The sequence below is a fragment of the Gopherus evgoodei genome, chromosome 1, assembly GCF_007399415.2.
Source record: "Gopherus evgoodei ecotype Sinaloan lineage chromosome 1, rGopEvg1_v1.p, whole genome shotgun sequence".
In the NCBI taxonomy this organism is placed as follows: domain Eukaryota; kingdom Metazoa; phylum Chordata; order Testudines; family Testudinidae; genus Gopherus; species Gopherus evgoodei.
This window is the reverse complement of record NC_044322.1, coordinates 261,242,752-261,270,045: the sequence shown is the minus strand read 5'-3', so window position 1 is coordinate 261,270,045 and position 27,294 is coordinate 261,242,752. Positions and strand designations below refer to the sequence as shown.

At 42.2% G+C, this 27,294-nt stretch overlaps 1 protein-coding gene across 1 annotated transcript in view; it reads right to left on the bottom strand.

Moving 5' to 3' along the window:
• The window catches only part of TBXAS1 (thromboxane A synthase 1), a 355,058-nt gene that overhangs the window by 314,635 nt on the left and 13,129 nt on the right, over positions 1-27,294 (bottom strand). The window contains exon 2 of the mRNA XM_030544287.1: positions 14,393-14,555. Within this exon, the coding sequence (XP_030400147.1) occupies positions 14,393-14,490 (98 nt within the window). The 5' untranslated portion in view covers positions 14,491-14,555. The remainder of the gene's footprint in view (positions 1-14,392; positions 14,556-27,294) is intronic.

The following is a 27,294-nucleotide window of genomic DNA, read 5'->3' as shown; positions in this document are numbered from 1 at the left end:
ACAAGCCTAGTCTACACTAAGAGCTTGACGCACTTAATATGGGTGTTAGCAAACACAGTAAGAAACATGTTTTCAGCTACAATTTGGGAGGGACCCATTGTTGGCAATGGCTGTTGGCAACAGGTCAATTACATAACATAGAACAACCTTTAAAGGTTTGCTGAGTCTGGTGAGTTTCATACTAATCCTTATTGGAATTCTGTCGATATCAAAAAGCTGAGGTACCATGCTGCAGCTTTTACACACAGTACCACACAATAAGACTCAGAATGAAGCTAGACAAGGCAAAACCAAGATGGTGACTAACACAGGTATAATTTGAGAACACTACAGTTGGGTTTCCTAGTAAAGCAGTTCTAGATGTTTCACCCACCAAACATTAGTTACCAGGAATTATATGGTGAGTCCTTTGTGCAGTGAGTTTGCCTTAAGAATCCAGTGAGTCTAGATTAGAGCAGAAAGCACTGACCACTCTGTTCTTCCTCCTTTATAAAACTGGCCATTCATAGCAATGTACTTCAGAAATAAATACAAATTGAAAAGGAGCTTTTTAGGGTCACTGATTGCTGTAGCAAGATTTTTTTCCCCTATTGATAAAGCCAGTTCTATTAAAAAGCCAGAGCCAAGTTTGAGAGGCCTTCAGATTCACTGTTTGAGACCCACTAAGTCCCAGAGACTCCTTACTAATGCAGAGGGCCAGGGGATATTAATCGAGGGGAAGCATCCAGTGAAAAGAAGTGACATTTAGAGAACTCAGCATATTTGAACCCTGTCTCACAACTATCAGTTTATGCTTGCTGCAGTCACCATCTTGGTTTTGTCTTCTTGAGCCTCATTGAGAGGCAAACACAGCAGTGCCGTGAATAAAGAGAATTCTAGATTGCTGGAGTCCCAGGTCTGAGTGGAATCATCAAGTCCCTGCTGAAGAAACTGGCAGACCTGCAAGTGTGGGTAAGGGAAATATATCCAGCAACCACCCACAGGGTAGCTAGCTGTCAGCAAGAGAGCTTAGTCCCTCTTCAGTGAAAATGCACTCCAATATTTACCACCCTCTCCCATCCCCATGTATAACCCAAACTATTCACAGTGAAGACAGAGTGCCCGTGACTGCAGTGCTCTTGCTGTCTCTCATTGCTAAATAACCAAACATCTCAGCTCTATTAGTAATCTTCTTATTACAGCACTGTAAAAATCAGTGTTTATGATGGAGCAGCAGTGGCTGCTGTCTGGAGGAAACCTGCGTTCCACGCACGCAGGCAGGCACATGCGTATTTCATATGGCGCATTGCAAACTGCATGGAATAGAAAGCAGCTGGAGGAAAATGGCTACAGAGAAATGGTTCTCTGGGGCACCATCTCTTGATTTGTTTTGTTTATAGAAGGAATGAGATTTTTATCTCTGCTTGAAATATAAAATGCTGCCATGGCACAGAGCTCACCGCTTGGTGATACTCTCACTTAGGAACGTAAACCAGAGGGAGAGGGAGCGGAAGAGGTGGCTGTGTAGAATCCCTAAAAATGTCAAAATTATATAAAAAAGGGTCCTTCAGAGGAAACAATTTATTAACAAGCCCCTTAAGGAGTTCTCCATTTCCTTAATAGTCTCTGTTCAGGACTCTGTTCTGATTAAAAACCCATCACTAAACATTGAGAAGATGGTTTAGTGGACAAAGCATTGGGTTTGAAATACCACAAAAACCTCTAAGCCCTGCAGGTTTGAATCCCAACAACAGGATCAACTTAGATCTTAATGTTTCCATGGTAAATATGCTAATTTCCATACGGTGTTTTGGTTGTAGGTGCTATGGTGCCCTGGATTATTTGCCCATCTTGTGCACACAATATATCCCTGAAATCCCTCTATGGCACTGCTCCAGAAGAAGACCACAGCCTTCTCCCTCCTTTGTAATCATATACAGGATCTCACCTTCTCCCTCTCTGCATGGGGAAGAGTTCTGTTTTATTTGAGATCATCAGCCAATCATTTCCCCAGATACCAGTCAACACCAGTTCTATTTACATTAAGCAAAAGCATTATGTATTAGAAACAAATAGGAAAGAAAGCAGAACTAATGGTAATATCTACATTAAATACCTGGAAAAGGAGACATCTGAACAACACTGGCCACCTCCCCATTTAGTTTCAGAATAGCTGTAGGTTTTTTTCCTGAATTATTAAGTTTTTACTCTCCCACAGCTGTACCTGTGTCTCAGCCAGAGCTCTGGGTCCAACATGCCTCTTGAGAAAATGTTTGGTTCAGTTACAGCTCCCCCAAGACTTTCATAGAAAGGTGTAACAATCTAGAACAAACTGTATCCCACTGGTCTTTTCAAAATCCACCAGTACACAAAAGAACAGTTTCCATTTTTCCTACTATAAAACTTATACTATGATGCAATTAGCAAAGATTCTGTTACCTAAGCAAGTTCCTGACAATTGTCACTTTCCTTTTCTTTGAATGCCTCTGGCCAGCTGTGGAGTATACTGGATTGCAGCCACTCCCAGCTGTCCAGTCCTTCCTTCACAACTAGCCATGTGACTCACTCCTCCATCCTCAATCAGCATCTTCCCTCCCTCCTTTCCACATGGCCTCTTGACTTTTCCCCATTTGATCATGTTCACACTGCTTTTCCTCCTCAGCCATCTACCTCCTCACCCCATTCAAGAATAATCACCCTGTCATTACCCATCCAACATGTTTAGCCCCAATAACCCTCTTTGTACCCTTCCTGCCTACTGATCATTTCCAAATCTATCCCTTACATTTCTGAATTTTCCAGAGAACTGAGAGGAAGCAGGGGGGGGCATCAGGGATGGGGAAGATGTAGGGGGTTACCATAGTTATAACCAATGGGTACATTCCACCACGCAAATACCAATGCCTTGGTTCGCCATTGTCCTGCACCCTATATAGTCATTTACATCCACAGAAAGTGGGTATAAAATGCTACCAGATCAGAACAGAAACTGCCCCGATGTAAATAAAGACACAAAGTGCATGGCCCTGGAGAACTGGCCCCGAAATATCTATTCTTTAAATCTTCTCTGTTCCTAGGAAAGTTAAGAACAAAAATAAAGTGAAATTCTTTTTAATAGGACCTACAAAATAAAATTACTTTGCGTTCCTTCTGCTGTCTATTCATCCATGGTTATCATACACTAGAGACCCTCAAAACCATGTATTTTGTTTTCTGTCAATAACTTAGAGGAAAGCAAACCATTTCCATTTTCAAACTTTTTCAGGTTTTCATGAAAAAGAGAAAACATTTGTTTTCTATTAAAAAAATCATTTTTCAACAAATGTACCCCAAGATTTTTGACAAAAATGAAAATTCTCACTAACATTTGTTCAAATAGCCATTTTTTTGCACCCTCAAGGAAGTTTTCACTAGTAATTTTCAAGCAGGTCTATCAAATACTGCACAATTACCTACTTCCACTTCTCTCTGAGAGGGGTACCCAGGCCTGTGGAAGGCACTAGCTAACTGCAGCTGAGCCAGCAGAGAGAGAAAAAAAAAGAGAATGAAACATTATTTATGAGTCTATAGCTAGATTTTTAAAAAGTCTGAGAGGGTGGAGGGGAAAATAAAAGTTGCCCTTGATAGAACACTATGGAATACATATGAGGCGAGGACATGGCACAGGGAGAATTTTTATGTTTACTGTTCAACTTCTCAGAAAGTCCGGTCAGTCAAGGCCAAATTGCCTGCTGCATTAAATCCGTTTAAAATCAGTGGAGTTAGGCCAGAGGAGAGTTTGGCCCAGAGTATTTCAACTAATTTAAATTGCAAATCTATACCCCTTGAATCAGGGCAACTGAACCAGGGGAAGGGAGGTATTTATTCCAGGGGAGGGAGGGAGGCAGTGGTGCTGCCAATATCCTCTCTTTGGCAGCGGCACCAGAACAATTTTTAGAGTGGGGCTGCAGAAAGCCCTTGAACAAAAACTATAAAGCATTTGGTTGCTATTATTACTTCAAGCTAGGAAGTGTTCTGCATTCCCTCCTAGCACCAGAGCCCCTTCCCCCCTGGGGTTCAGCCGGGGAAAGCAACGTCTTTAAAGCGGCTTATTAGTTGCATTGCAATAGTGGGTAGAGGCCTCAACCCAGACTCTCTTTATGTTAGGCACTATACTGACACAGATAGACAGTCCCTGCCCCCAAGAGCCCAAATACACAACACAGACAGAGGGCAAACAGGCAAAGAGAGGCAAGTCATTTGCCCAAAGCCACACAGCAGGCCAATGGCAGAGAATGGAACAGAATCCAGGTCTCCCTACTCCCAGTGCAATCTGGTAAGGGCTCCAAAGAAGCCCCAGTAGCAGAAGCTTCCTGAAAAAGGAATTGAGTCAACTTGTCTCTTGTGAAACTTGGCCCTGCCAAAGCTAGACCAGCCCAGATCCAAGCCTACAGTGGAGCAATGGCAGTGGGCATTTTCTGCAGTCACATCCCTGCTCACCAGAAATGAAGGCCAGCAGCCTAGCCGCTGTCAGCTTGTGCCAGGGTAATCCAGCAATCGTGACCTTTTTGTTTCATTTAACTCACTTTACAGCATTGGAAGGCTGTTGCCCACCTGGGCTCTAAAAGTTTTCCAGCGGAGTCCCAAGACCTAACGTCTTCTACAGGACGACCCTCAGTGCACAATTAGAACCAATCTCCCTACTCTAAATCAAACTTTATTCCTGAATAATTTAAGTGTTCTTTTTATTTATTTATTTACATAAGACTAAACAACCCAGGTATGGATTTTTTGACCTGACACTAATATGGTGCAATTCATTCCTATGCAGAAAGTCAACTCAAGGCCTATTCGCTACTTAAGCCCTATTTTGAGGGCTTAAAATGGTGCCTAGATCTTGTGCTGGTCCTGTGAATGTCACCTTTAAGGAGAGAAATGAGGGTTAGAGGAAGTTGGACTGTTTTTAATGTTTACTCTGAATTCTGTGGGGTGGGCTCAGCTTTGGCTGACCCTCTGTCACCTGGCAACTAATGGTCTGGGCCCTTCCCCCTGCAAGGGAATGCTAAAGGTGTTGGAGACAAAGAGATCAGGTGACCTCCTGGCCCGGGAAAGAGACAGAGCCCAGAGAGGAGGGGCTGGAGGGGGTTTGGTAGTTTTTGGAAGCTGGCTGGAAAATGGAGGGGAGTCCCGATGGGGCTCAGGCCTCCCAACGGGGCTCGGGCCTCCCTAGGGCCCCAGATAGACCTAACTAAAGGGGGTCCTGTTGTCTGTACCAGCAAAACCTGTTGTGGACCGTGTTCCTGTCATCTAAATAAACCTCTGTTTTACTGGCTGGCTAAGAGTCACGTCTGACTGTGAAGTGGGGCTGCAGGACCCTCTGGCTTCCCCAGGGCCCCACCTGGGTGGACTCGCTGTGGGAAGCAAACGGAGGGGCACATGCTGAATGCTCCTAGGAGAGACCCAGGAGGTGAAGCTGTGTGAGCTTCTTGCCCTGAAGACAGTCTGCTCCGAGGAAGAGGAGGCTCCCCAAAGTCCTGACTGGCTTTGTGGGAAGCAGTTCCAGAGCATCACCCGGGGACTCCGTGACAGAGGGTATCAACATTACACAGCACTCAGGAAGCACACAGGTTTATCAGAAATAAAGGGGTCTTTATAGTTTATCCTATGACGATACTAAAACTATTTTGCTCTGAAGCCACAAAAATGATTTCAAGGAACTCCTTTCCACCTCACCCAAAATAAAGAGATCTTTGTTTTCAGAAAAAACAGCACAAATTAATATTGTGACAGAACTTCATACCAGATAATCAGATCTTCCTTGTTTTCAGAATTAAAGATATTTAGTCATTAGGGGCCTGGCACTCTTCCAAATCAGAATTCATTAGCTTACTCTGCTCCCTTTCAGGCAAAGCTTGGTCTGGCCCATCCAGAGCCAACTGGTTTTCTCAGAGGGGGAGTCACACATTGCACAGTTCCAATATCATATTATATTTGACATTTTAGTGGAATACTCAGATTTGCTTGATGTAAGACTGTATGACAGAAGCAATGAGGAGTTGGAAGATTTTCTGTCGTCAGTGGTAATTTGCCCACATTTCGTGTTCAGTCAGATCCTTGCAATCTCATGTGATGGAACCTTTGAACAAGACAAACCATTTCCTCCAATTTAAGGGCCATTCTCTGAAATGCAGCCAACAGGGCCAGATGAGGATAAAAGGAAGGGTTTCCCACTCAGCCGCCACCTGTCAACTTGATTACTAGTATAGGGTTAACCACACTCTGTGAGGTTACCAGATGATAAAACATGGGTCACTCAACCCATTAGTACTAGTAATGCGAGAACCACAGAAAGGATCTGTTTTGGGTCCCCAATCCCACCAGGTGTTCAGCATCTTCTGCAGTGGGCTAGAAGCTGAGGTCATTCATTGTGTAGCTGGTCATTCATGAATGGAACAGAAAAAGAGGGTCAGATTTCAAGAGAGACCTAATTTAGAGAGGGACCAGAATGCAAACTGGGTTCAGGCTGCTACTACACAAACAGGAGGGCCTCAGCATGTTACATTAGCCTCTTGGCATGTTAAATAGACTTCTGTTTCCTGCTGGATCACCTATTACTAGTGAAAACTACTTCCCAGCAGCCCAAAGTTTGGATGCTTAACTGAATGCCTTGAATCTGTGAAGCTGAGCTGGAAGTCTTGTAAAAGCATGCTCTCATAAGGCTTGAAGTTAGCCTGCACTTGGGGGATTTCAACACATGTGGTTCAAACAGGAACAAAGTAGTGCAGCGTTATGTGGGGAAAAAAAGGAAATTACTTGGAAAAAATGGGGGAGGGGAGGGGAGGTCAAAAGTCTTTCAATCTTTGGATTAAAAGCCTGATTTGCACAAGTTCTTGTTTTATACAAACTAGTTTTCCGACCTCTACTGATATATAAAAACTGGTAGGAACGGCCAATAGAACTCCTACTGCTTTGAAGATTTCAGAGCCAACCCCTTGCCCTAACATCTGATTGATAAATTTCAGAAAATAATTTTAGTACTTTTTATTGAAATGGACATAAATTCACATTTGGCTCATATTTTCAAGAACTTTATTTTGAAACAAACACGCATTAAGACAGGGGTGGCCAATCTATGGCTTTGGAGCCACAAGCGGCTCTTCAGACGTTAATATGCAGCTCCTTGTATAGGCACCAACTCTGGGGCTGGAGCTACAGGCACCACTTTCCTATGTGCCTGGGGGTGCTCACTGCTCAACCCCTGGCTCTGCCACAGGCCCTGCCCCAACTCCACCCCTTCCTATCCCCTTCCCTGAGCCTGCCATGCCCTCATTCCTCACCCCCAGAGCCTCCTGCACATCACAAACAGCTGATCGGGAGGTGCGGCAAGGCACTGGGAGTGGGAGGAGTTGATGGGGAGGCTGCTGACGTATTACTGTGGCTCTTTGGCAATGTACCTGAGTAAATTCTAGCTCCTTCTCAGGCTCAGGTTGGCCACCTTTGCATTAAGAAACCAAACTTTAGCAAGACCTGAAAGAGAAGTAGTACAAAACCACTGCCTCCAAAGAAGATTAACTAAGGAGGAAGCAAACCACCACTAAAGCAGTGTAATTAATTTTCCCCTTTTATAACATGCTGGAAGATGAATTTATTTAGAAGTGAAATTGCTTTTTATCTGGGTTTTTAGTCCTTTAGTAAATCATAGAGTTTGTTGTACTCAAAGAAACAGACTACAGGCGTCACTAGATCCTAATTTCATATCATCTGCAAACCAAAATTAAAAAAAAAAAAACACACACACAAAGACATCCTTTTAAAGAGACTGACAAGAAACAGTTTCCTTCCAATAGCACTTTTTTCCTCTCTCCTAAGAATGAAGATTTTTATTTTTAGGTGGAAAATTGAAGTGTTGAGATTTTAATTTCTCTTTTCTCTCTTCCTTTCCCCTTTGGTTGATCATATTTTCTTGACTTTGTCCAATTCCTACAGAAACTTTCTCTGGGAAGTATATCATCCTCAAAGTTTTCACTCCCTCTCCCAGTCAGCTATCCATGAGGCAGCTCCCTTATCGAGGACAGTAATTTCACTAGGTCATCAACAGGGGCAACTCATACTGAACATAATACACCCAGATACAGTATGAACACCTCAGCTCACAAAGAGACAGCACACACACCAGCAATATCCCTCAGGATATACTAGGGCACTTTTTTCACCCTTTTGGGATACAGCACTGTTGTAACAAAAAAATGAAACGGAGTCTCAATACAGTTTCTGTGGAAATGGATGCATGTCTCAAAACCATCACATTCAAATTCCTGGCAGTTTTAGCAGAGCAGTTAATCTCCATGCCCATTCAGATCTTAAGGGCTAGAGGGCAGTTCAGAGATAGGCCTTTCAGCTAATGAGGACTGATGTTGTGAGAAGAAGCTGGCACTGCCCACACGACATCAGCATCCAGTGGGTAAGTATAATGTAGTAAGTATCAGAGTGGTAGCCAAGTTAGTCTGGATCTGTAAAAGCAGCAAGAGAGTCCTGTGGCACCTTATAGACTAACAGACATATTGGAGCATGAGCTTTCGTGGGTGAATACCCACTTTGTCAGATGTATTCACCCACGAAAGCTCATGCTCCAATATGTCTGTTAGTCTATAAGGTGCCACAGGACTCTTTGCTGCTTTTATAATGTAGTACTGTACCCCAGTTTCCAGTCCTATTGATCTGGTACCTTTCACAAGGCACTACAGTTTTATAATCATAAAGTTATGATACAATTCATTTTTACCCAGCTTTTAGATTTTACATTATTGGAGATGGGTGAGAAGAGACAGACGGTTTTAGTTTAAGTTTTGCAAAGTCTTATAATCTGGGTTTTGGTTTTACAAAACTAGGGCTTGGATTTTTTTTTTTAAACCTATATTCTCTGGGACCTCACCAGAACCCCAGATCTAAACATTCCCAACATTAAGTGGTTGAAATATCTGAAACCAAGCTGTCCCAAAGTCTAAGTGTTCTAAATTGGTCAGTTAGAGATGGGTTTCAACTGTGAACTCTGATCCAAATCCAGACCAAGGTTTAGTTGCTGATCCAACTCTCAACTTTTCCAAACTCCTAAAATTCAGGGGCAGAGAGGGTTTAAGAGAACTGTTCTAGTTCCAGCTCTCCTCTAGTTTATACAAACTGTAAGCTCTTTGGGGAAGGGATTGTCTTTTTATTACGTGTGGACATTATCTAGTCCAGATCTCTGATCAGCGCCTCTAGGTATCATACAAGCAATAAACAATTTTACATGTAAAACTGATACCTTTTGAATGATTTGGCTTTACAGCACCAGGCAAGGACATCCTAAGTCCCTGTTTCACAATGGGTAAAAGCTAAGCATGGAATGACAAATGTGTGTCTCTCTGTCTCTCTCACATACACAAACACATCTCCCCTTCAACTTCCAATTTTCTAAAAATCAGGTTTGTTTAGACAAGCAGTTGAAAATCTAGTTTGAACACATGCGTCAGAAAGCTGTGACAGCATCTTCATAATGTAAAGCTTATGGTACATTCAACTTTAAAAGAAAAGATGAGTTCCTGTTTTCATTTTAATCAACAATTTCACAGACAGCAAAAGGAAAGCCACAAAATAATGTTTGCACCCACAGCCAAGCATGGGAGACCCAACTCAGCATCTAGTTAAAATAAAAATGAATACTACTACTTTGCACAGCTATACTAGAGCATCTTTCACTGTAGCATATCAAAGGGCTCTGCAGATACTAATTAAGCCTTTGAGATATTATTATCCCCATTTTGAAGATGAGGAGAAACAGCCACAGAAAGGTTAAGTGAATAGACTGCTAGTCTCCACATTGGGAGCTGGAAGAGGAAAGTCTGCTTAGGAGGAACTTCTCTGAAAAATTACTATGATTAATTATTTGAGCCTTTGTCATAGATCAGGACCCTATTGTGCTAGGTGTTGTGCAAACACAGAACAAAAAAAGACTGTAATTCATCAGAGTATCCATTTTGGTTATCAGAGAAACGGAGGGGGAAGAAGTGGACAGATTTTCAAGTGCGCTCAACATGCAGCAGCATTCTATGACATTTGGCCAGGTTTTCAACAGAATTCAGCACCCAACATGCTAAATGAACACTGAAAATGTGGCCAAATTAGTCCTTTTTGTATTTTGTAAAACTATAAAGATTGAATTGGTTTAAAAACACAGGTTGCTAAATGAAGGACAAAAATAGTAACAGATGATAGCCAATATAAATGTTACCCACTTAATTAAAAAAAAAAGGCAGAGAGTACTTTCATAATGAGATAAAGGTTTTACATCGGACCTGTGCATTTTGGAAACTTTATGTAAAAAAAAAGGGGGGAGGGAGAGAATGTGTGTGTAAAGTGTGATTTTCAAAGGGTCATGACTCCGTGAAACCTAAAACAGTTTTCTTCAGAAGACTCAAGGCAGCAAGGATCACCAGACACTGGTAAGGTCATCAGTCATTTTATTCTAGACAGTCACCTCCATGTGCTGATTGACTGCTTGCGCCAATCCCTCCTGGCTTTACCTCCTTCACAGTCACTCTACTTCTGCTGGACTCCACCTGCCCTCCATCCTTTCCTAATTTTTCCCCAGTCTCTTCTCCCCTCCCCAACTGCCTGTTTACTTAGTCCCCTAACAAATCTCCAAAAATGATTTTTAAAAAGTTGTAGAACTAACATAACATTTGCCAGCATCACATTATTCACTCTGCTCTTATATCCCTTTGCCTCACAGTGCTCACTTTTGTTCTTGCCGGTGGGTGCTCCTTTCTGCCCCATCCCCTTCATGCGAGCAGTGTGCAGGGGCTTCTGGGGGGCAGGACATGGTCCAGGTCCCACAAAAGATTAATTCAGCCCTGCGAGGCTGAGCACCCCCTATTTTTTTCCGTGGATGCTTGAGCCCCCAGAGCACCACAGAATTGGCATCTATGCTTTGCCTGCCTCTCCTCCCCACCTTCTCTTTATCTTGTTTATTTAGATTTAAGCTCTTGGAGCCCAGGGCTGTCTCTTAGGCCTGGTCTACATTTAAAAGTTAGGTCACCAGGGGTGAGGGGTATGAAACAAACCACCCCCCAGACTGACATAGTTATGTTGACCTAACCCCCAGGGTAGATGCAGCTATACTGATGGAAGAGTGCTTCCATGAACATAGCTACTGTGCTCAGGGAGGTAATGTTCTTACAGAGATGGAAATTCCCCTTCCGTTGGTGTAGGCTGCGTCTACATTATGGGGCTACAGTGATGTAGCTATGCCAGTACAGACATACTCTTATCCTCTGTTTGTATAATGTCTAGAACAATGGGCCCTGATCTTGGCTGGTCTCTAGGCATTACTATAACATAAATCATATATTTCTGCTGAAGAGGTGTTTGAGATACATTGCAATCATTTCCCACTCCTTACATGCAAAATGGCTGAACCATTTTCACTCAAAATTAAACAAGCAAATAAAAAGGAACCTTCAGGCAGATGTCAGGCCTGAAAAATGAGAATTTCAGAAAGTTATAAGCAAATGAAAATAGGAGCTTAGGATGGAAACAATCATGGAATCTTAACTACGTAATTGCTCCTGCCATCATAGCCATGTGCAGTGACACTACAAAGGAGCTGCACAATGGCATATGCCACATGAATGTAGCGAGTAAATGCTCTCTAGAATTATGGACACATTTCTATTAGCAACCATATGCGTATTATTTTCAATAATTCCCTGCTTGCAAGGTTTGAGCCCTGAAGGAGTTTTTATAACACACAGCAGAGCTAACAACTCCTTATAAATAGCAGCTAGGTTGGAAAAGGTTGATAGGCTTCTAACAAACAGCAGAAACCACTTCTCTTCTTACGGTTGCAGATGGATTTCAAGCCACTAACCCTACAGCTTGAATCATTACATTTTAATGAAATAAACAACAAATGCATGGTGAAAAGATTATGTCTGCCAGGTGAACTTTTCACCAGACAGCTCGGATAGGTTGCCTAACACATTCTACTAGAAGTTTGAGAAACACACTGTCTTTTCATTGAAATAATGGCCTCCAGGCATTTGTATCCTTTAATTATCTAAGCTTGTATTAATACATCTCCACAGATCAGCAGCAAGAGTTATAATTGCAATTGCACTGACAGTAAGCACCATATTGTTAGAACTGCACACTCAGTCCAACTTCTTTCCCACAGGCTTATAACGTCACAAAACATGCATTTTTTCAGGGGAAAACATTGGATGCTTGATCTCTAACCTAATGACAATTCCCCCTGCACGTACATAATTATAAACTCTTTTCCTGCTTCAAACAATTCTAACTACACTCTTTTAAATAAATCTATGCTCAAAAGAAATGAAGCTTGAAAGCTGAAGTTTGGCACAGGCTGTGGGTCAAATCCATGACTGACAAAACAGGAAACAATTCTATGGACTTCATTAAGTCAATAGCGTTACGTGGTTACTGATGCGAACAATGAATTTTGCCCAGGACTTAAACCTCGTCTACACTACAGAGGAAATTTGATCTAAACTATGCAATTTGAGTTACGTGAATAGTGTAATTGAAGTCGATGTAGCTTAGACCTACTTACCACGGGGTCTACACTACACGACATCGACGGGAGACGCTCTCCCGTCAACTCCCCCTACTCTTCTCAATCCGGTGGAGTACAGGAGTCAACAGGATAGCGATCTAGGGTTGATTTAGCAGGTCTTCACTAGAACCACTAAATCAATCGCCAAAGCATCAATTGTCACTTGTCGATCCCCCAGGAAGTGTAGACAAGCCCTTAGTCTGAACAAATGATTGCTTTTGATTTAACAGAGAGTTAGGGATTCCTGAAAAGGACAAACACTGGACAGGGTCAGCATGTAGATTTATTATATTAAGAAATGCACACCTGATGGCAGATACATGCACTTCTCAGAACTGTGCACTTTTGGAAGCTTGTTAACAAGCAGTAATTGTGGCTTTGCCTGCAACCTTCCACCCCAGTGGGGCTCTCCAGACCCTTTTCTATCTCCCTAAATTGTTAGGAGTTGGGGTTCCCCTCCTTGCAGCTGAAAGTGTCCTATGGTCTAAACATCATGAACTAATCTGCGGGCCTGATCTTGCACTCCTGACTCAGACAAAAACCTCATTGACGTCAATGTGAGTTTTGCTTTAGTAACGATTATGGGCCAGATGGTGGCTTTTAAACCACAATCCACACTGGACATTGGATGTGCTGCAGCAAGAATCTTCATAGCGATTTATCTGGATCTCAAAAAACAGACCACAAAACAGATGGGTTGGACTGTAACTTTTCAAAGGAGGTTTCGGTCAATTATTATTTTAAACCAAACTGGATCACCAACATATCTATTTAATACATTCTGCCAAATCACCTAGGGCCCAACCTCACTCTCTTTGAAGTCAGCAGGAGTCCCCCCCCCATTGACTTAAATAGAAATGGATGAGGCCCTAAGAGATTCAAGAATCAAGGCACATGCAGGCGAGCATCTCTCGTTAACACACCTACAGAAACATCTGTAGTACCCTACGGTGTTATTACTGTGTTTTATCTTTATCTTTGCTGGTGGTCTAAAGACTGTATTGATCTTAGATTTTCTAATATTTTCCTGTAATCTCTTCCTTGGACACACAGAAACAAAGAACAATGGTTGATGATGGGGTGAGTGGGGAGGATTTGAGGTACAGCTCTAGTAAAAACAGAGATGGCAGTAAACTATTGCTAATTTGCCTAACAGATAATCAGCACACGTAGGCAAGATTCTTTGTCCATTGTAATCCAGTTCTTTCCTACTTTATACGCCTCCCTCCACATCCCCTACTATGTTTATGATTAGGTTGACAAACAGTCTACTATGTACTCAATGTGAAGAAAAAAAAATAAGCAAGAGAACTCAAGTAGTGTTTACAGTGCTGGTAGGTTTGAGTTGAAAAGCCAAGCAAAGGGTGTGGATAAGATCAAGAGAGAAAAAAATGTCCATTGAGACTCTGGAAGTGACATTATACCTTTTTCCTTTTCAAATCTGACCACCTTCAACATCTCTCACATGGAAACTTAATAGGGATGAAACCAGGACGTATTAACAGAAATTTGATATGTTTCTACAGAAATTACTCTAAAAACCTAGACTTTAATAGGGAAATTAAAAATAAATTTAAAAAAACCTACAGAAAAGACAAAATTCTCTCGTAAATTTGACAAGACTTTCTAACAAGTGTATATTTTATTCCTTTAATCTCTGCATCTGCCTCCACTCCAGACTCTTAAAATAAAACACTAAGATATTTTGATTGAGGGGATACACTTGTGCTGAATTCCTGCTCGGAGAATCTACTCCTGGAACTAATATTTTGGCTGGCTTTCAGTATTACATAGGTCTCATATTAGTATGAATACACTTACCAATAGAGTAACACTAGGAGGATCACCAGCAGAGCCACTGTTACAGTTGTTCCATTGATTTCCATGACGACAAATTTCAAGAGATCTGCAAGCTCCATTTTCCTTCACTACCCAATGCTGGGCTTGAGGTTGATGGGGAAGTCTCCTCAATAACAGATAAAACCTGCCAGTTACATGAATGACAGTCTGTAGTGAAACAGGAACCAAGAGAGCAAAGTCTGTCAAACCAACTCCAATTATGAACTTTTCCTGTTCTCACTGACTGCACCCTCAGAGAGAGGCAGAAGTTAAGAATTTCCTGTGTAATGGGATGAAGCAACTTTTTTTTTCGCCTTGATGACGGTCGCATTAATAAATATTTACACAGCCGCTGCTTGAGACATCAGAGCTGGCCCGTAGGTTTGCAGCAGGAGGGGGGAAAATAAAAGAGGGACTATATCACGCATACGTGGAATAGAAAAAAAATAAATACCTCAATGAAGCCAGGGTACTCTGTAAATAGAAATAAAAATAGAAAAGTTCCTTTAAAATGTGAACAATCTGGCAACATACTACTGATGTATGGGAAAATTGCTAAACAGGCAGCCCTGGAAACGGGCTGTCCATAGGAGAGGCGCAACAACAGCGCAAGCGTCCTCTAGCGTCCCTCGATGACTCAACCCTGACTTGAACGACCATCTCAAGACACAAAATGGTAATTCTGCTTCCCTGCCAGTTCAGTCCTTGGTATCTCAGATTAGACAGTAAGCAGAGTTGAAACTAGGGGGCATCTCCTCTGTGATGGGCACACAACTACTTATAAATAAGCTATCAGATGCTAGTGAATTTCAAATCACTAATGGTTTGAGCCATAGTTAAAAGTGACTTTCAAGTGAGAGACATCCTCCACCACCCACGAGATTCCCGGTCCCTAGGGCCATCCAACATATTTTGTTACTACTTAAAGAAAAAATAGATATTGCACACAACCTATTTGAAAGTTATGCAAATTAAAATATTCCCAAAGAGAACTAGATTTGTAAATTATCTAGTAACCTTAAGAACTAGACGTTCTGCTCATTGGATTCCCATAACATACAAGACAAAAAGTAGTTTCTTCTTATACAGCCCCCTGAGATAACAGCTTAGATATAATGTGTGAGGCTTCTCCAATATCACCGTATTACATTTCCTTCTCTTATCAGAGAGGTTAAGAATATAGGTATCAGAAAAGTAAAAATCTCTAATGCAATAGAGTATAATTTTAAGATGATTTGGCTCTACTATAACTGAATCACTGCTATTTTAGTTCTTAGTGCTTCACAACTACGTTAATTCCTTTCCAGCTCTGGATCCTTACAAAATAAGTAAAAGGTGTTAACCAGCTCATCAGCTCCATAGAGTAGCACAGTAATTCACAGAAAACTTTGCTTGTTGTATTAATAATGCCATTGCTTCCAGAGGCTACTCTAGGTCAATAATAGCTCTGCCCATTTGCTGTTGCCAAGTTGTCCGAGAACAATTGCATCACAATTCAAGACTGGAGATGTGAAGGATCAATCACTGGGCACACACTGATCCCAAATAGCACTGATCTCGCTGGACCTTAGTTTATATGGAATATTTCTTAAAAGCTTCTTTAAAAAGGAGGATGATTAGTCACAAATCTTGAGAGCGAGACATTAGATATTTTGACTTATACGCGCTCTTTAACAAAGAAGTGCAGTAAGTTGCCCCCAGTAGACCTGATGCTTCTCCCAATGAAGGCAATGGCAAAACTCGTGTTGAGTTCAGTCAATACTGAGTTGGACCCAGATCTTGCTTGATTATTTTTAGAAGCTCAATGGAACTTTCCAGGATCATGCTTGGAGGAGGATGGGATGTATTTGTTCTTAAACACACACATAATGAAGTAAAATGGATTTTTAAAGTCCACATCCCATTTGGAAAAGAGTGAATAAACAAGTAGTTTGATTGTTTTTGGGCACTGCATTTTTACACCTCTGCAACTGTTTCCTGCTAAAATTTTTAACTTGGCATCTTCACTCAGATAGAGGGGAAGTCGTACAACACTAATCCCAATGCTCACCTGGAACATGCCTCACGTGCCCATTCGCTACAAGGTATGTACAGTAATACCATAGTCAAGTTGCTAATTTCCCAAAAGACACTTTGTCTCAAAGATCCAGATGATGCCTTGTGGAAAACTTTGAGAAACATTCTATTTATAGGGCCTGTTTTCAGTATTCCTCTTCCCTCAACTCTTCGTTACAAGAGTCATTTGCATGAGAAACATGTTTATTGAAGAGTTAATAGGAGACTTATTTTTCCATCTCTACTCACAATCCTCTGCTGAATGACACAATATCTGGCTGGTATGAAAAGTACTATGATGTCAGTCAGGAATATGTGTCTTCATAGAGGGGCAAGTTCTGTACCTCTCAGTCAAATGCCCGGGAAAGTTGAGGGGAGGTAAAAGGGGGAAGGAATCCTCTGCACTCAGGGGACCAGAGCTACTTGGTGGCTGCTTACTGCAAGATAAGGGCACAGCAGGGCTCCACTCAGGTTGCAGCTCAGTATTCAGGGACAGGCAGGGGGAGCAGATCCACAAGGATCACAATCCATTGGCATTCATACGTGCTCATCACTATGACATCTTCCATCCCAAATTCTCCTCCACCGCCGGGAGAGCCCACAAAGCTCAGATCTGTTCCACACAAACCTATTCTTGGATGCTTCATATGCGGACCCTTCCCACCTTCAACGTGCAGCAGAATCACATAATTAGAGGAATGCAGCGGCAGCAGAACTAAAGTAGAGGAAAGGGCAGGATTTGGACTGCACTGCAGAAGTAGCTGAAGCCTTACAGAGCAAGAGAGCCAGTTTACATGTATGTGTTTACAGCAGTAAAAAGAAAAGGAAAAGAAAAAAAATGAAGTACAGAAATTGTGTGACAAATACTAGAATGTGAACTGTTCCTCAGCTGATAAATGGTCTAAGTTTTCCAGGAAGAGTTAATGATTTTAAAGCCTTGTCCACATGACCAGGAAGAGTTTTTAAACAGAGTTGCAACAGAACTAGTTTCTAAACTGGAATGCAGCATAAATATTCTACCACGATGAAAACCTTCAAAATGCTTGCCATAGATTGGTCTAGTGATGACACAGAAAATATGGAATAAATAATTAACAACAACATTATAGATCTCAAGACACAGTCCAGAATCCCTGGCCTAATTTAGGCCTAAGCTTTTAAAACATATCCAACAGCACATACTGTTTCTGTGTTTCATAGACAGGATATGTAGGTTGTGCAAAAGCTAAACTAACTTGGTTTAACCATAAACTCTTGCTAAGGGCTTGTCTACATTACCTGCTGGATCGACGGGCAGCAATCGATCCAGCAGGAGTCAATTTATCACGTCTAGACTAGATGTGATAAATCGACCACCGAGCCCTCTCCCCTCAACTTTGGTAGTCCACCAGGGCGAGAGGCGCAGACAAAGTTGACAGGAGAGTGTCAGCCATCAATTTACCGCAGTGAAGACACCCAGTAGGAAGATCAAAGTACGTCGACTTCAGCTAACATTATTCATGTAGCTGAAGTTGCTTAACTTAGATCGATCCCCCCATCCCACAGTGTAGACCAGGCCTAAGTAAATTCCTTCTATTTTATATGCTTTATGTCTATACGTTTGTAATGAACACACTGTAGATCTATCTTTGTTATTTGATATAAATTCAGAAGGTATAATTTTATTACTAGAGATAGGAAATCTAAAAAGGTGTCAATTAACATTTAAAAAGCTTAATTATCTGATAGAACTGTCTAAAGCATTCTTTAATAGACCCCTTCAGTTCAAGGAAGTTTTGTAGCGTAAGCAACCTGATCACAAACCAATGCAAATAGATCAGCCCATGCTTTTTTTTTTTAAATAGAAACATGATTGATATATACAACTAATCTAACAAAAAAGTGTTTATCTATTAGGTATTTGTTTTGCATTAGACACAAAGAAGCTGATGTAGTCAAGTGGAATATTGAGAAGCTAATGTGAACGCAAATCTTTAAGATGAACCAACCAAAATTTTCTAAGATCATAAAGCTTGATCAACAATGTGCTTGGCAGTTGAACAGAGAGTTTCACACTTGAAGCCATCCTACTAACTTTATCACTGAGGTGTAGGGAATATTCAAGTACTGGTAGAGAAGTGTGTGTTTTATATTATTGCATTAATTGTTATCTCCCATTGGTGACTGACCAAGCCAATGACTTTTTGTTTAGTTCTTCGTCATGCAGCAATATAGACAGGACCATCCAAGGGTGTAAAGAGACATACATAAAAACTCTTCTCAACTTCAAAATGGACATTTCTGCAAACAACTAAAAGCGCTGTTGGAAAGGTCATGGAGTTGTGCAAAGTCAACCAGGCGACCACACTATAGAGGGGCCCACAGAAAATAACTTGCGGAGGTAGGTCGCTGGCTGGAGCTGAGCCAGCACGTCTTCAACATATGGCCCAACATGGCTAAAACAAACTTGGATGGCACAAGAAATCTTGCACAAAGAACCTGGAATTTTTCAGACAATTTACAAGAAGTCATAAAAGGAACTCCTTGTTTTCTCATTGGATGATGGGAAGGAACACAACTTGTGTTCTGGTTGAACATGTAAAAGTCTTTGCCAGAAACATATGTTACTTTCTGACTGCCATGCCTCCCCACACCACCAGAACCCCCCCTCCCACGCCCAATGAGCTTTTCCAAGAAAGGAACTAGGCCATACCACCGAGCAGAACATTTTTAAAATGCCCTTTGTTGTTCAACATGTTGCTCCCTGAAGTTGAAATATATGGAAGAGAGAGAGTGCAAAACTGCCATTGCCTGCACAGCAAGAGCTCTTCCTGCTCCGTAACAACTGAAGTTTTGTAGCTAACAAGCACCCTATTAACTCTGGGCTTCTCTACATAAACACTTGGTTTCTGGCAAGCTGGGGTGTAAATATACCCTCCATTAGCCTGCCTCATACTACACCGAAGGGAAGGGGAAAAAACAAAAAACAAAACCATAGCAGTGATTCTCAGAGCCCGGGGCTATGGACTCAGACTTGCATGACAGTGCTAAAAATAGCAGTGTAGACATTATGACTTGGGATCTGAAATCTGGTAAGGGGTTTGGACCTCATAGTCTGAGCAGGAATGTCTACATGGCTACTTTTAGCAACGCAGCGTGTTCTTAGACATGGTCTCTAAGACTCTCTACCACCCCTTTTTTTCTTTCTTTTTCTTTTTTTTTGCAGTGGAGATGTATCCTTTGGGTCTGTGTGGATCCTGCTGCCATACAGTAAAAGTTCTTTAGTGCACTTTGAAATAAGAGTAGATCAAAGCACACTAGGGAACTTTCAGTGCCCAGCAGCAGAGTCTGCATGGACATTTAGTGCACCCCAGGCTAGTGCAGGGTAGATTTACACTCTAGCTTGCCATGAACTAAGTGTCCAACAAGCCCTTTATCTAGAGAGACTGCTGCAAAATCAAGAACACGAAAAGGAATACATCTGTCATAACACTTAAGCCGGGACTACACTACCACTTATTTCAATAAAACTTACATCACTCTGGGGTGCAAATAAGCCACCTCCCTGAGCAACACAAGTTATACCAACCTAAGAGCTGGTGTGGACAGCACTATGTTGGTGGGAGAGCTTCTCCCCCCGACATAGCTACCACCTCTCACAGAGGTGGATTTATTATGCCAGTGGGAGAGCCCTCTCCCATCAGTATAGAGTGTCTTCATCAGACATGCAGCTGCACCTATGTAGTTCTCCTAGTGTAGACTAGCCTTTAAAGTTCATTCAGGTGATTCACTCAATCTCTACAAACCAGTCACTGCAATTATGAAGCTGAGCTCATCTTCATACCACTTTCAAAAATGACTTTTATACATGAATTGTTTACCCAAGTGGTGACCTGCTCATGTTAAACCAAATGCTCCTCAGAAAGTACATAACAGAGTTAAAGCTTTTGAATGACTAAAGTGTGTAATGTGTGCTTATACTTCACTTACAAATTTAGTCTTAGTTGTCTTGAACTTACACTGAACCATTAAGAGACACAAGGTGGGTGAGGTAATTATTGGACGAAGTTCTGCTGGTGGAAGCGACAGGTTTTTGAGGTTTAAAGAGCTCTTCTTCAGACCTGGAGAAGGTAATCAGGGTGTCATATCTAAGGTGGGACAGATAATTAAGCATAAGAGGTTCCCCACAAGTTGAAGGACACTACTTAAAATGAAGTGGGCCATAACACCTCTGCAGTAGTGGGACAAAGGAGGGTTAATAGTCAGCATGATGTGCTACAAATTGTTGGAATGAGCCATAAAACTAGTGTGTCTGTAAAGTCCATGGCTTTTTTAAGTATCCAATCGAGTTATGAATTTAAGATCCCAGGCTTGTCTTTTGAAGATGCTGTGCAGGTTTCCTTTGAGGATGAGGACTAAGAGGTTAGATATGGAGCAATCACTTTGTGAAAAGTGTTCACCCATGGGTGATAGTGTGGTTTTGTCCTTTATCATTTTTCTGTGTGAGCAACCCATATAGTTTTATTGGGGTATCTGATACACTGGATGAGATAACCACATGTTGTGATAGGCATGTGCAAGCCGCATGGATTGTGATAAGTGTGTTGTGGGGGGCAACTGATCATCACAGCAGTGGAGATGTGTCTACCAGTTTTTGCTTTGGCAGAGTCTGGTGCTGCTTTGAGTTGATATGTCCTGGTCTGTGGGGAGCTTGCTTCTGACCATAAGCTTAACAAGGTTGGGGCTTGGCTGTAGGTAACAGATTTCTTGGTGTGTCTGGGGTGGTTACTAGATCTGTGGAGGTAGGTGTAGTGATCCGTTGGTTTCTTGTATATAGTTGTTTGTAGGGTTCCATTACTGAAGCTGATCATGGTGTTCAGGAACCACTGAATCACTAACTCTAATGAAGGCATAGAGTCTGGAGAAACTCATTACATTAACTAAGCCTAGTACTATTTGAAAGAGGAAACTGCTTCCCTACAAACAAGTTAGTTGTGAGAAATCCTGATTATTTCAGAGAGTTCATACTAGAAACCACAAAGATTTTATGGCCAAGAGAACGAATGGTGTCTTACACAGAAAGAGGAAGAAACTTTGAATTTGTTTGCAAGCTAAAGGTTTTACCACGATTTGAACCCTTGGTTAAAGTAACATAAGAGCTTACAGTATTTGTGAAACTCCAGAGAAATTAGAATAGCTTCAGAATAATTACTGGTATATTATATTTGGTTTAATGTGGATAGTCTTGAGCATGTATTAATAAGGTAGATTTGAACTCAACTGACATTCTTCGATAATTAAGTTGCCTAAAATTTCTGAAGTCCTACTTTAGAATTGTTGGTTGAACCAACAAGAGCAGTGTCCCATAAACTTGACCATAGATACATAAGGATCTATAGTTTCATGTTGATACCAAAAATCACCTGCCCAGACTAATATAGAATTAGGATAAAAGTTTGCCTTTGCAACAAGACTATGATAAGACTTTGAATTAATTGAACTGATTTATTAACTCGTGTTGTAACATTCCTTCCCCATGAAAAAGAACACCATCATATATAAACCATTCATCCCGAAAGACATTGCATGTGATTGGATATCTGTCACAGAGGTCATCTAGTCCAGGGCCCTATGGTGAGGCAGGACCAAGTAAACCTAGACCATCCCTGACAGGTGTTCGTGTAACCTGTTCTTAAAAACCCCCAACAACAGGAACTCCACAATCTCTCTTGGGAGCCTATTCCAGATCTTAGTTACCCTTTTGTTGAAAAGTTTTCCTAAATTTCCCTTGCTGCAAATTAAACCCATTAATTCTTGTCCTATCTTCACTGGACTTGGAGACAACTGATCACTGCCTTCTTTATAACAGTTTTCAAGTATATAGAGGGCTATCAGGTTCCCCTCAGTCTTCTTTTCTCATGACTAAACATGCCCATTTTTAACCTTTCATCGCAGGTCAGTTTTCTAATAATTTTTGTTGCTCTCCTCTGAACTCTCTCCAATTTGTCCATCTCTTTCCTTAAGTGTGGAGCTCAGAACTGGATACAGACCTCCAGGCTGTATCCAGGCTGAAGTCTCACCAATACCAAGTAGAACAGGACAGTTACCTCCCGTGTCTTACATACAGCACTCCAGAATTTTATTAGCCTTTTTTGCAACTATATCACATTGATGACGTATTCAATTTGTGATCCACAATAACCCCCAAATCCTTTTCAGTAGTACTACCACATAGCAAATTATTTCCCCATTTTGCTGTTGTGCATTGGATTTTTCCTTGCTAAGTGTTGTACTTTGCACTTGTCTTTGTTGAATCTCATGTTGTTGATTTCACACCAGTCTCCCATTTGTCAGTCATTTTGAATGATAATCCATTCCTCCAAAGGGCTTGCAACCCCTCCCTGCTTGGAGTCATCCAGAAATTTTATAATCACACTCTCTACTCCATTATCCAAGTCAATAATAAAAATATTGGCTAGTACTGTACCCAAGACAAATCTCTGCAGGACCCCATTAGTTATGGTTTGAAGTCAAACTGGGAGGACATAACTACTATTTGATTATGGTTTTTCAATCAGTTGAACATCCACCTTACAGTAATTTCATGAAGACCACACTTCCCTAGTTTGTTTATGAGAATATCATGCGGGACTGTATCAAAAGCCTTACTAAAATTAAGATACATCACATCACATCCACTGCTCCTTCTTATCCCTCTAGGCTAACAACCCTGTCAAAGAAGGAAATTAGGCTGGTTTGGCATAATTTTTGTTCCTGACAAATCCACATTAGCTTTTACTTTTAACCTGATTGTCCTCCAAATATTTACAAAATTGATTGTTTAATAATTTGTTCCAGTACTGAATAATTGGTTAGGTACTGAAGTCAGGTTAACTGATCTATAATGATCTGGAAAAGCAGCAAAGAATCCTGTGGCACCTTATAGACTAACAGACGTTTTGGAGCATGAGCTTTCGTGGGTGAATACCCACTTCCTCAGATGCATGTAGTGGAAATTTCAAGGGGCAGGTATATATATGCTAGCAAGCAAGCTAGAGATAACGAGGTCAGTTCAATCAGGGAGGATGAGGCCCTGTTCTAGCAGTTGAGGTGTGAAAACCAAGAGAGGAGAAACTGATTCTGTAGTTGGCAAGCCATTCACAGTCTTTGTTCAATCCTGAGCTGATGGTGTCAAATTTGCAGATGAACTGAAGCTCAGCAGTTTCTCTTTGAAGTCTGGTCCTGAAGTTTTTTTGCTGCAGGATGGCCACCTTAAGGTCTGCTATAATGTGGCCAGGGAGGTTGAAGTGCTCTCCTACAGGTTTTTGTATATTGCCATTCCTAATGTCTGATTTGTGTCCATTTATCCTTTTCCGTAGAGACTGTCCAGTCTGGACCCACGGGAAGGAGACTCTGGAAAAATTCCACCACGATTTCAACAGCTTCCACCCCACCATCAACCTCAGCCTGGACCAATCTACACGGGAGGTCCACTTTCTTGACACCACGGCGCAAATAACTGATGGTCACATTAACACCACCCTATATTGAAAACCTACCGACCGCTATGCCTACCTTCATGCCTCCAGCTTCCATCCCGGACACATCACACGATCCATTGTCTACAGCCAAGCACTGAGGTACAACCGCATCTGCTCTAACCCCTCAGACAGAGACCAACACCTACAAAATCTCCACCAAGCATTCTCAAAACTACAATACCCGCATGAGGAAATAAGGAAACAGATCAACAGAGCCAGACGTGTACCCAGAAGCCTCCTACTGCAAGACAAACCCAAGAAAGAAACCAACAGGACTCCACTGTCCATCACATACAGCCCCCAGCTAAAACCTCTCCAACGCATCATCAAGGATCTACAACCCATCCTGGACAATGATCCCACACTTTCACAGGCCTTGGGTGGCAGGCCAGTCCTTGCCCACAGACAACCTGCCAACCTGAAACATATTCTCACCAGTAACTGCACACCGCACCATAATAACTCTAGCTCAGGAACCAATCCATGCAACAAACCTCGATGTCAACTCTGCCCACATATCTACACCAGCGACACCATCACAGGACCTAACCAGAACAGCCACACCATCACTGGTTCTTTCACCTGCACATCCACCAATGTAATATATGCCATCATATGCCAGCAATGCCCCTCTGCTATGTACATCGGCCAAACTGGACAGTCTCTACGGAAAAGGATAAATGGACACAAATCAGACATTAGGAATGGCAATATACAAAAACCTGTAGGAGAGCACTTCAACCTCCCTGGCCACACTATAGCAGACCTTAAGGTGGCCATCCTGCAGCAAAAAAACTTCAGGACCAGACTTCAAAGAGAAACTGCTGAGCTTCAGTTCATCTGCAAATTTGACACCATCAGCTCAGGATTGAACAAAGACTGTGAATGGCTTGCCAACTACAGAACCAGTTTCTCCTCTCTTGGTTTTCACACATCAACTGCTAGAACAGGGCCTCATCCTCCCTGATTGAACTGACCTCGTTATCTCTAGCTTGCTTGCTAGCATATATATACCTGCCCCTTGAAATTTCCACTACATGCATCTGAGGAAGTGGGTATTCACCCACGAAAGCTCATGCTCCAAAACGTCTGTTAGTTTATAAGGTGCCACAGGACTCTTTGCTGCTTTTACAGATCCAGACTAACACGGCTACCCCTCTGATATATAATGATCTGGGTCCTCTTTGTTCCCCTTCTTAAATGTAGTAACTCCTTATTGTATTTGCCCGTCTCCAGTCCTCTGGGAACTCCACCAGAGAGGTCCTTTGGGGCCATCTGCCTGTCCCAAGTCAGGATAAAGGAGGAGGGTTGGGCGTGAGGCTAGCAACTCCACCTCGTAAAAAATCAACCTGCTACAGAAACGCCAACAATAGAGACAACAGAGACTTTTACCCTGGAAAAAGAACGGTCTTCAACTCGAAGATGCATGACGCTGGGTGGTAAAAGCCGTGAGGAAGCCACTAAGCCGATTACCCTTCTTGCAACCAGGAGGATTACCATAGGCACATGGAACATGAGGACCATGTACAAGTCAGGAAAGACGGCGCAGGTTTCAGCAGAGATGAGGAGCAACAACCTGACCCTATTAGGCATTAGCGAGACAAGATGGACAAAGAAATCAGAAGGAGAAGGTGGGGTTGGATAGGACGTAAGCAGCCAACTAACATCACCAGACAGGCACTGCGGTGGAACCCCCAAGGCAAGCGGAAAAGAGGCCGTCCAAGAAACACCTGGTGACGCGACCTGCAGGCTGATAGCAAAAAAACGGGCTATACCTGGAACCAGCTAGAGCGAATGGCCCAGAATAGAGGACTCTGGAGATCTGTGGTTGGCGGCCCATACCCCGATTGCAGTGACAGGCATGAGTGAGTGAGTGAGTCCTCTGGGACCTCACCCATCCTCCATGAGTTCTCAAAGATAATCACTAACAGTTCTGAGATTGCTTCAGCTAGTTCCTCAAGTACCTTAGAATTAATTTCATCAGGCCCTGCCAACTGGAATACATCTAACCTATCTAAATATTTTTTACCCTGTTCTTTCCTGTTCTGGCTTGCATTCCTTCCCTCCTTGATGTTAATATTGTGTTCAGTATCTGTTCACAACTAACCTTTTTAGTAAACCTATTTAGTGAAACAAAATAAGCATTCAACACCTCACTTCCTGGTGTCACACGTTAGCAGGGACAGAGAGCTGATAGACAAAGGGAAACTGTAGGTCCACTACCTTTCTCGTGCTCCTAGAGTATTTACAGAATCTCTTCTTATGACCTTTTATGTCCCTTGCTAGGTTTAACTCATTTCTGCGCCCTAGCTTTTCTGATTTTGTCCCTACATGCTCGCACTATTCTTTTGTACTCAACCACTCTTTCCTGTTGAAGTTGTTCCCCTTTGGATAGTTATTTAAAGACTCACCAGGCCAGAGAAAAAGAGAATGACTGACTCTATAGCCTGGAAGACAAGCCAGGATCCAGATCCCTTTCTGCAGTGACAGTTTATTTATACACCATGGAACAGCTTCAATAGGTGAGACTGGATGAGTCCAAACTATTCCTCAGCTCGGTGATTACAGAACTCTTCTGAGAGGTGTGGTAGACTCCATTCAAATCCTCTCCCTCTCAGGCAAAGGGCGGGATTGAATCTGGGTCTCCCACATCCCAGGTGAGTGGACTAACCACTGAGCTAAAAGTTATAAGCTGGGCAGTACCATCACTACCTCCTCCTGAGGCCAGATTTTGAATAGGATCTCAGCCGGTTGGTGACCCCCAAGCATGTCTACTGGATCAGGCTTGACAGGCACTCTCTCATTTATTTTCCCCCACTTCATCGATCACTCTAGGACTTAGTCTTCCAGACAGCTAGAGGGAGGCTGCAGCATGCATGCCCAGAACCAGAAACAGAGACACTTAGGAAACTTTCATCCTGAAAACTTAGGCACCAAGTGAGTTTAGGCACCTACAATGTTCAACAACAGCTAAGTGGGGGTTTTGCGGATCGCAGTGGAGACCAGGAATGGACTTAGGTGCTTAAACCCCAGTTTTAGGTGCCTAAGTACATTTGTGGATCCAGACTTAAGGTACATGAGTAAGGCTGGCCCTAAGCCTAAGACATCTCAGACTGGTTGTCCAACAATTCTGCAGCCAATGACCAGGTAGTTATAATGCCCTAGATGCTGTTTTTTCCAAATGATTAAATACAAGATGGGTCTCTAAGTATTGCTATAGTTACAGGATCGCTCCCTTAACTTTCTAGACTATAATTAAAAAACTGACAGTCTTCCCCTGTATCAAACAGAAGGGACTCCATTAGAGAG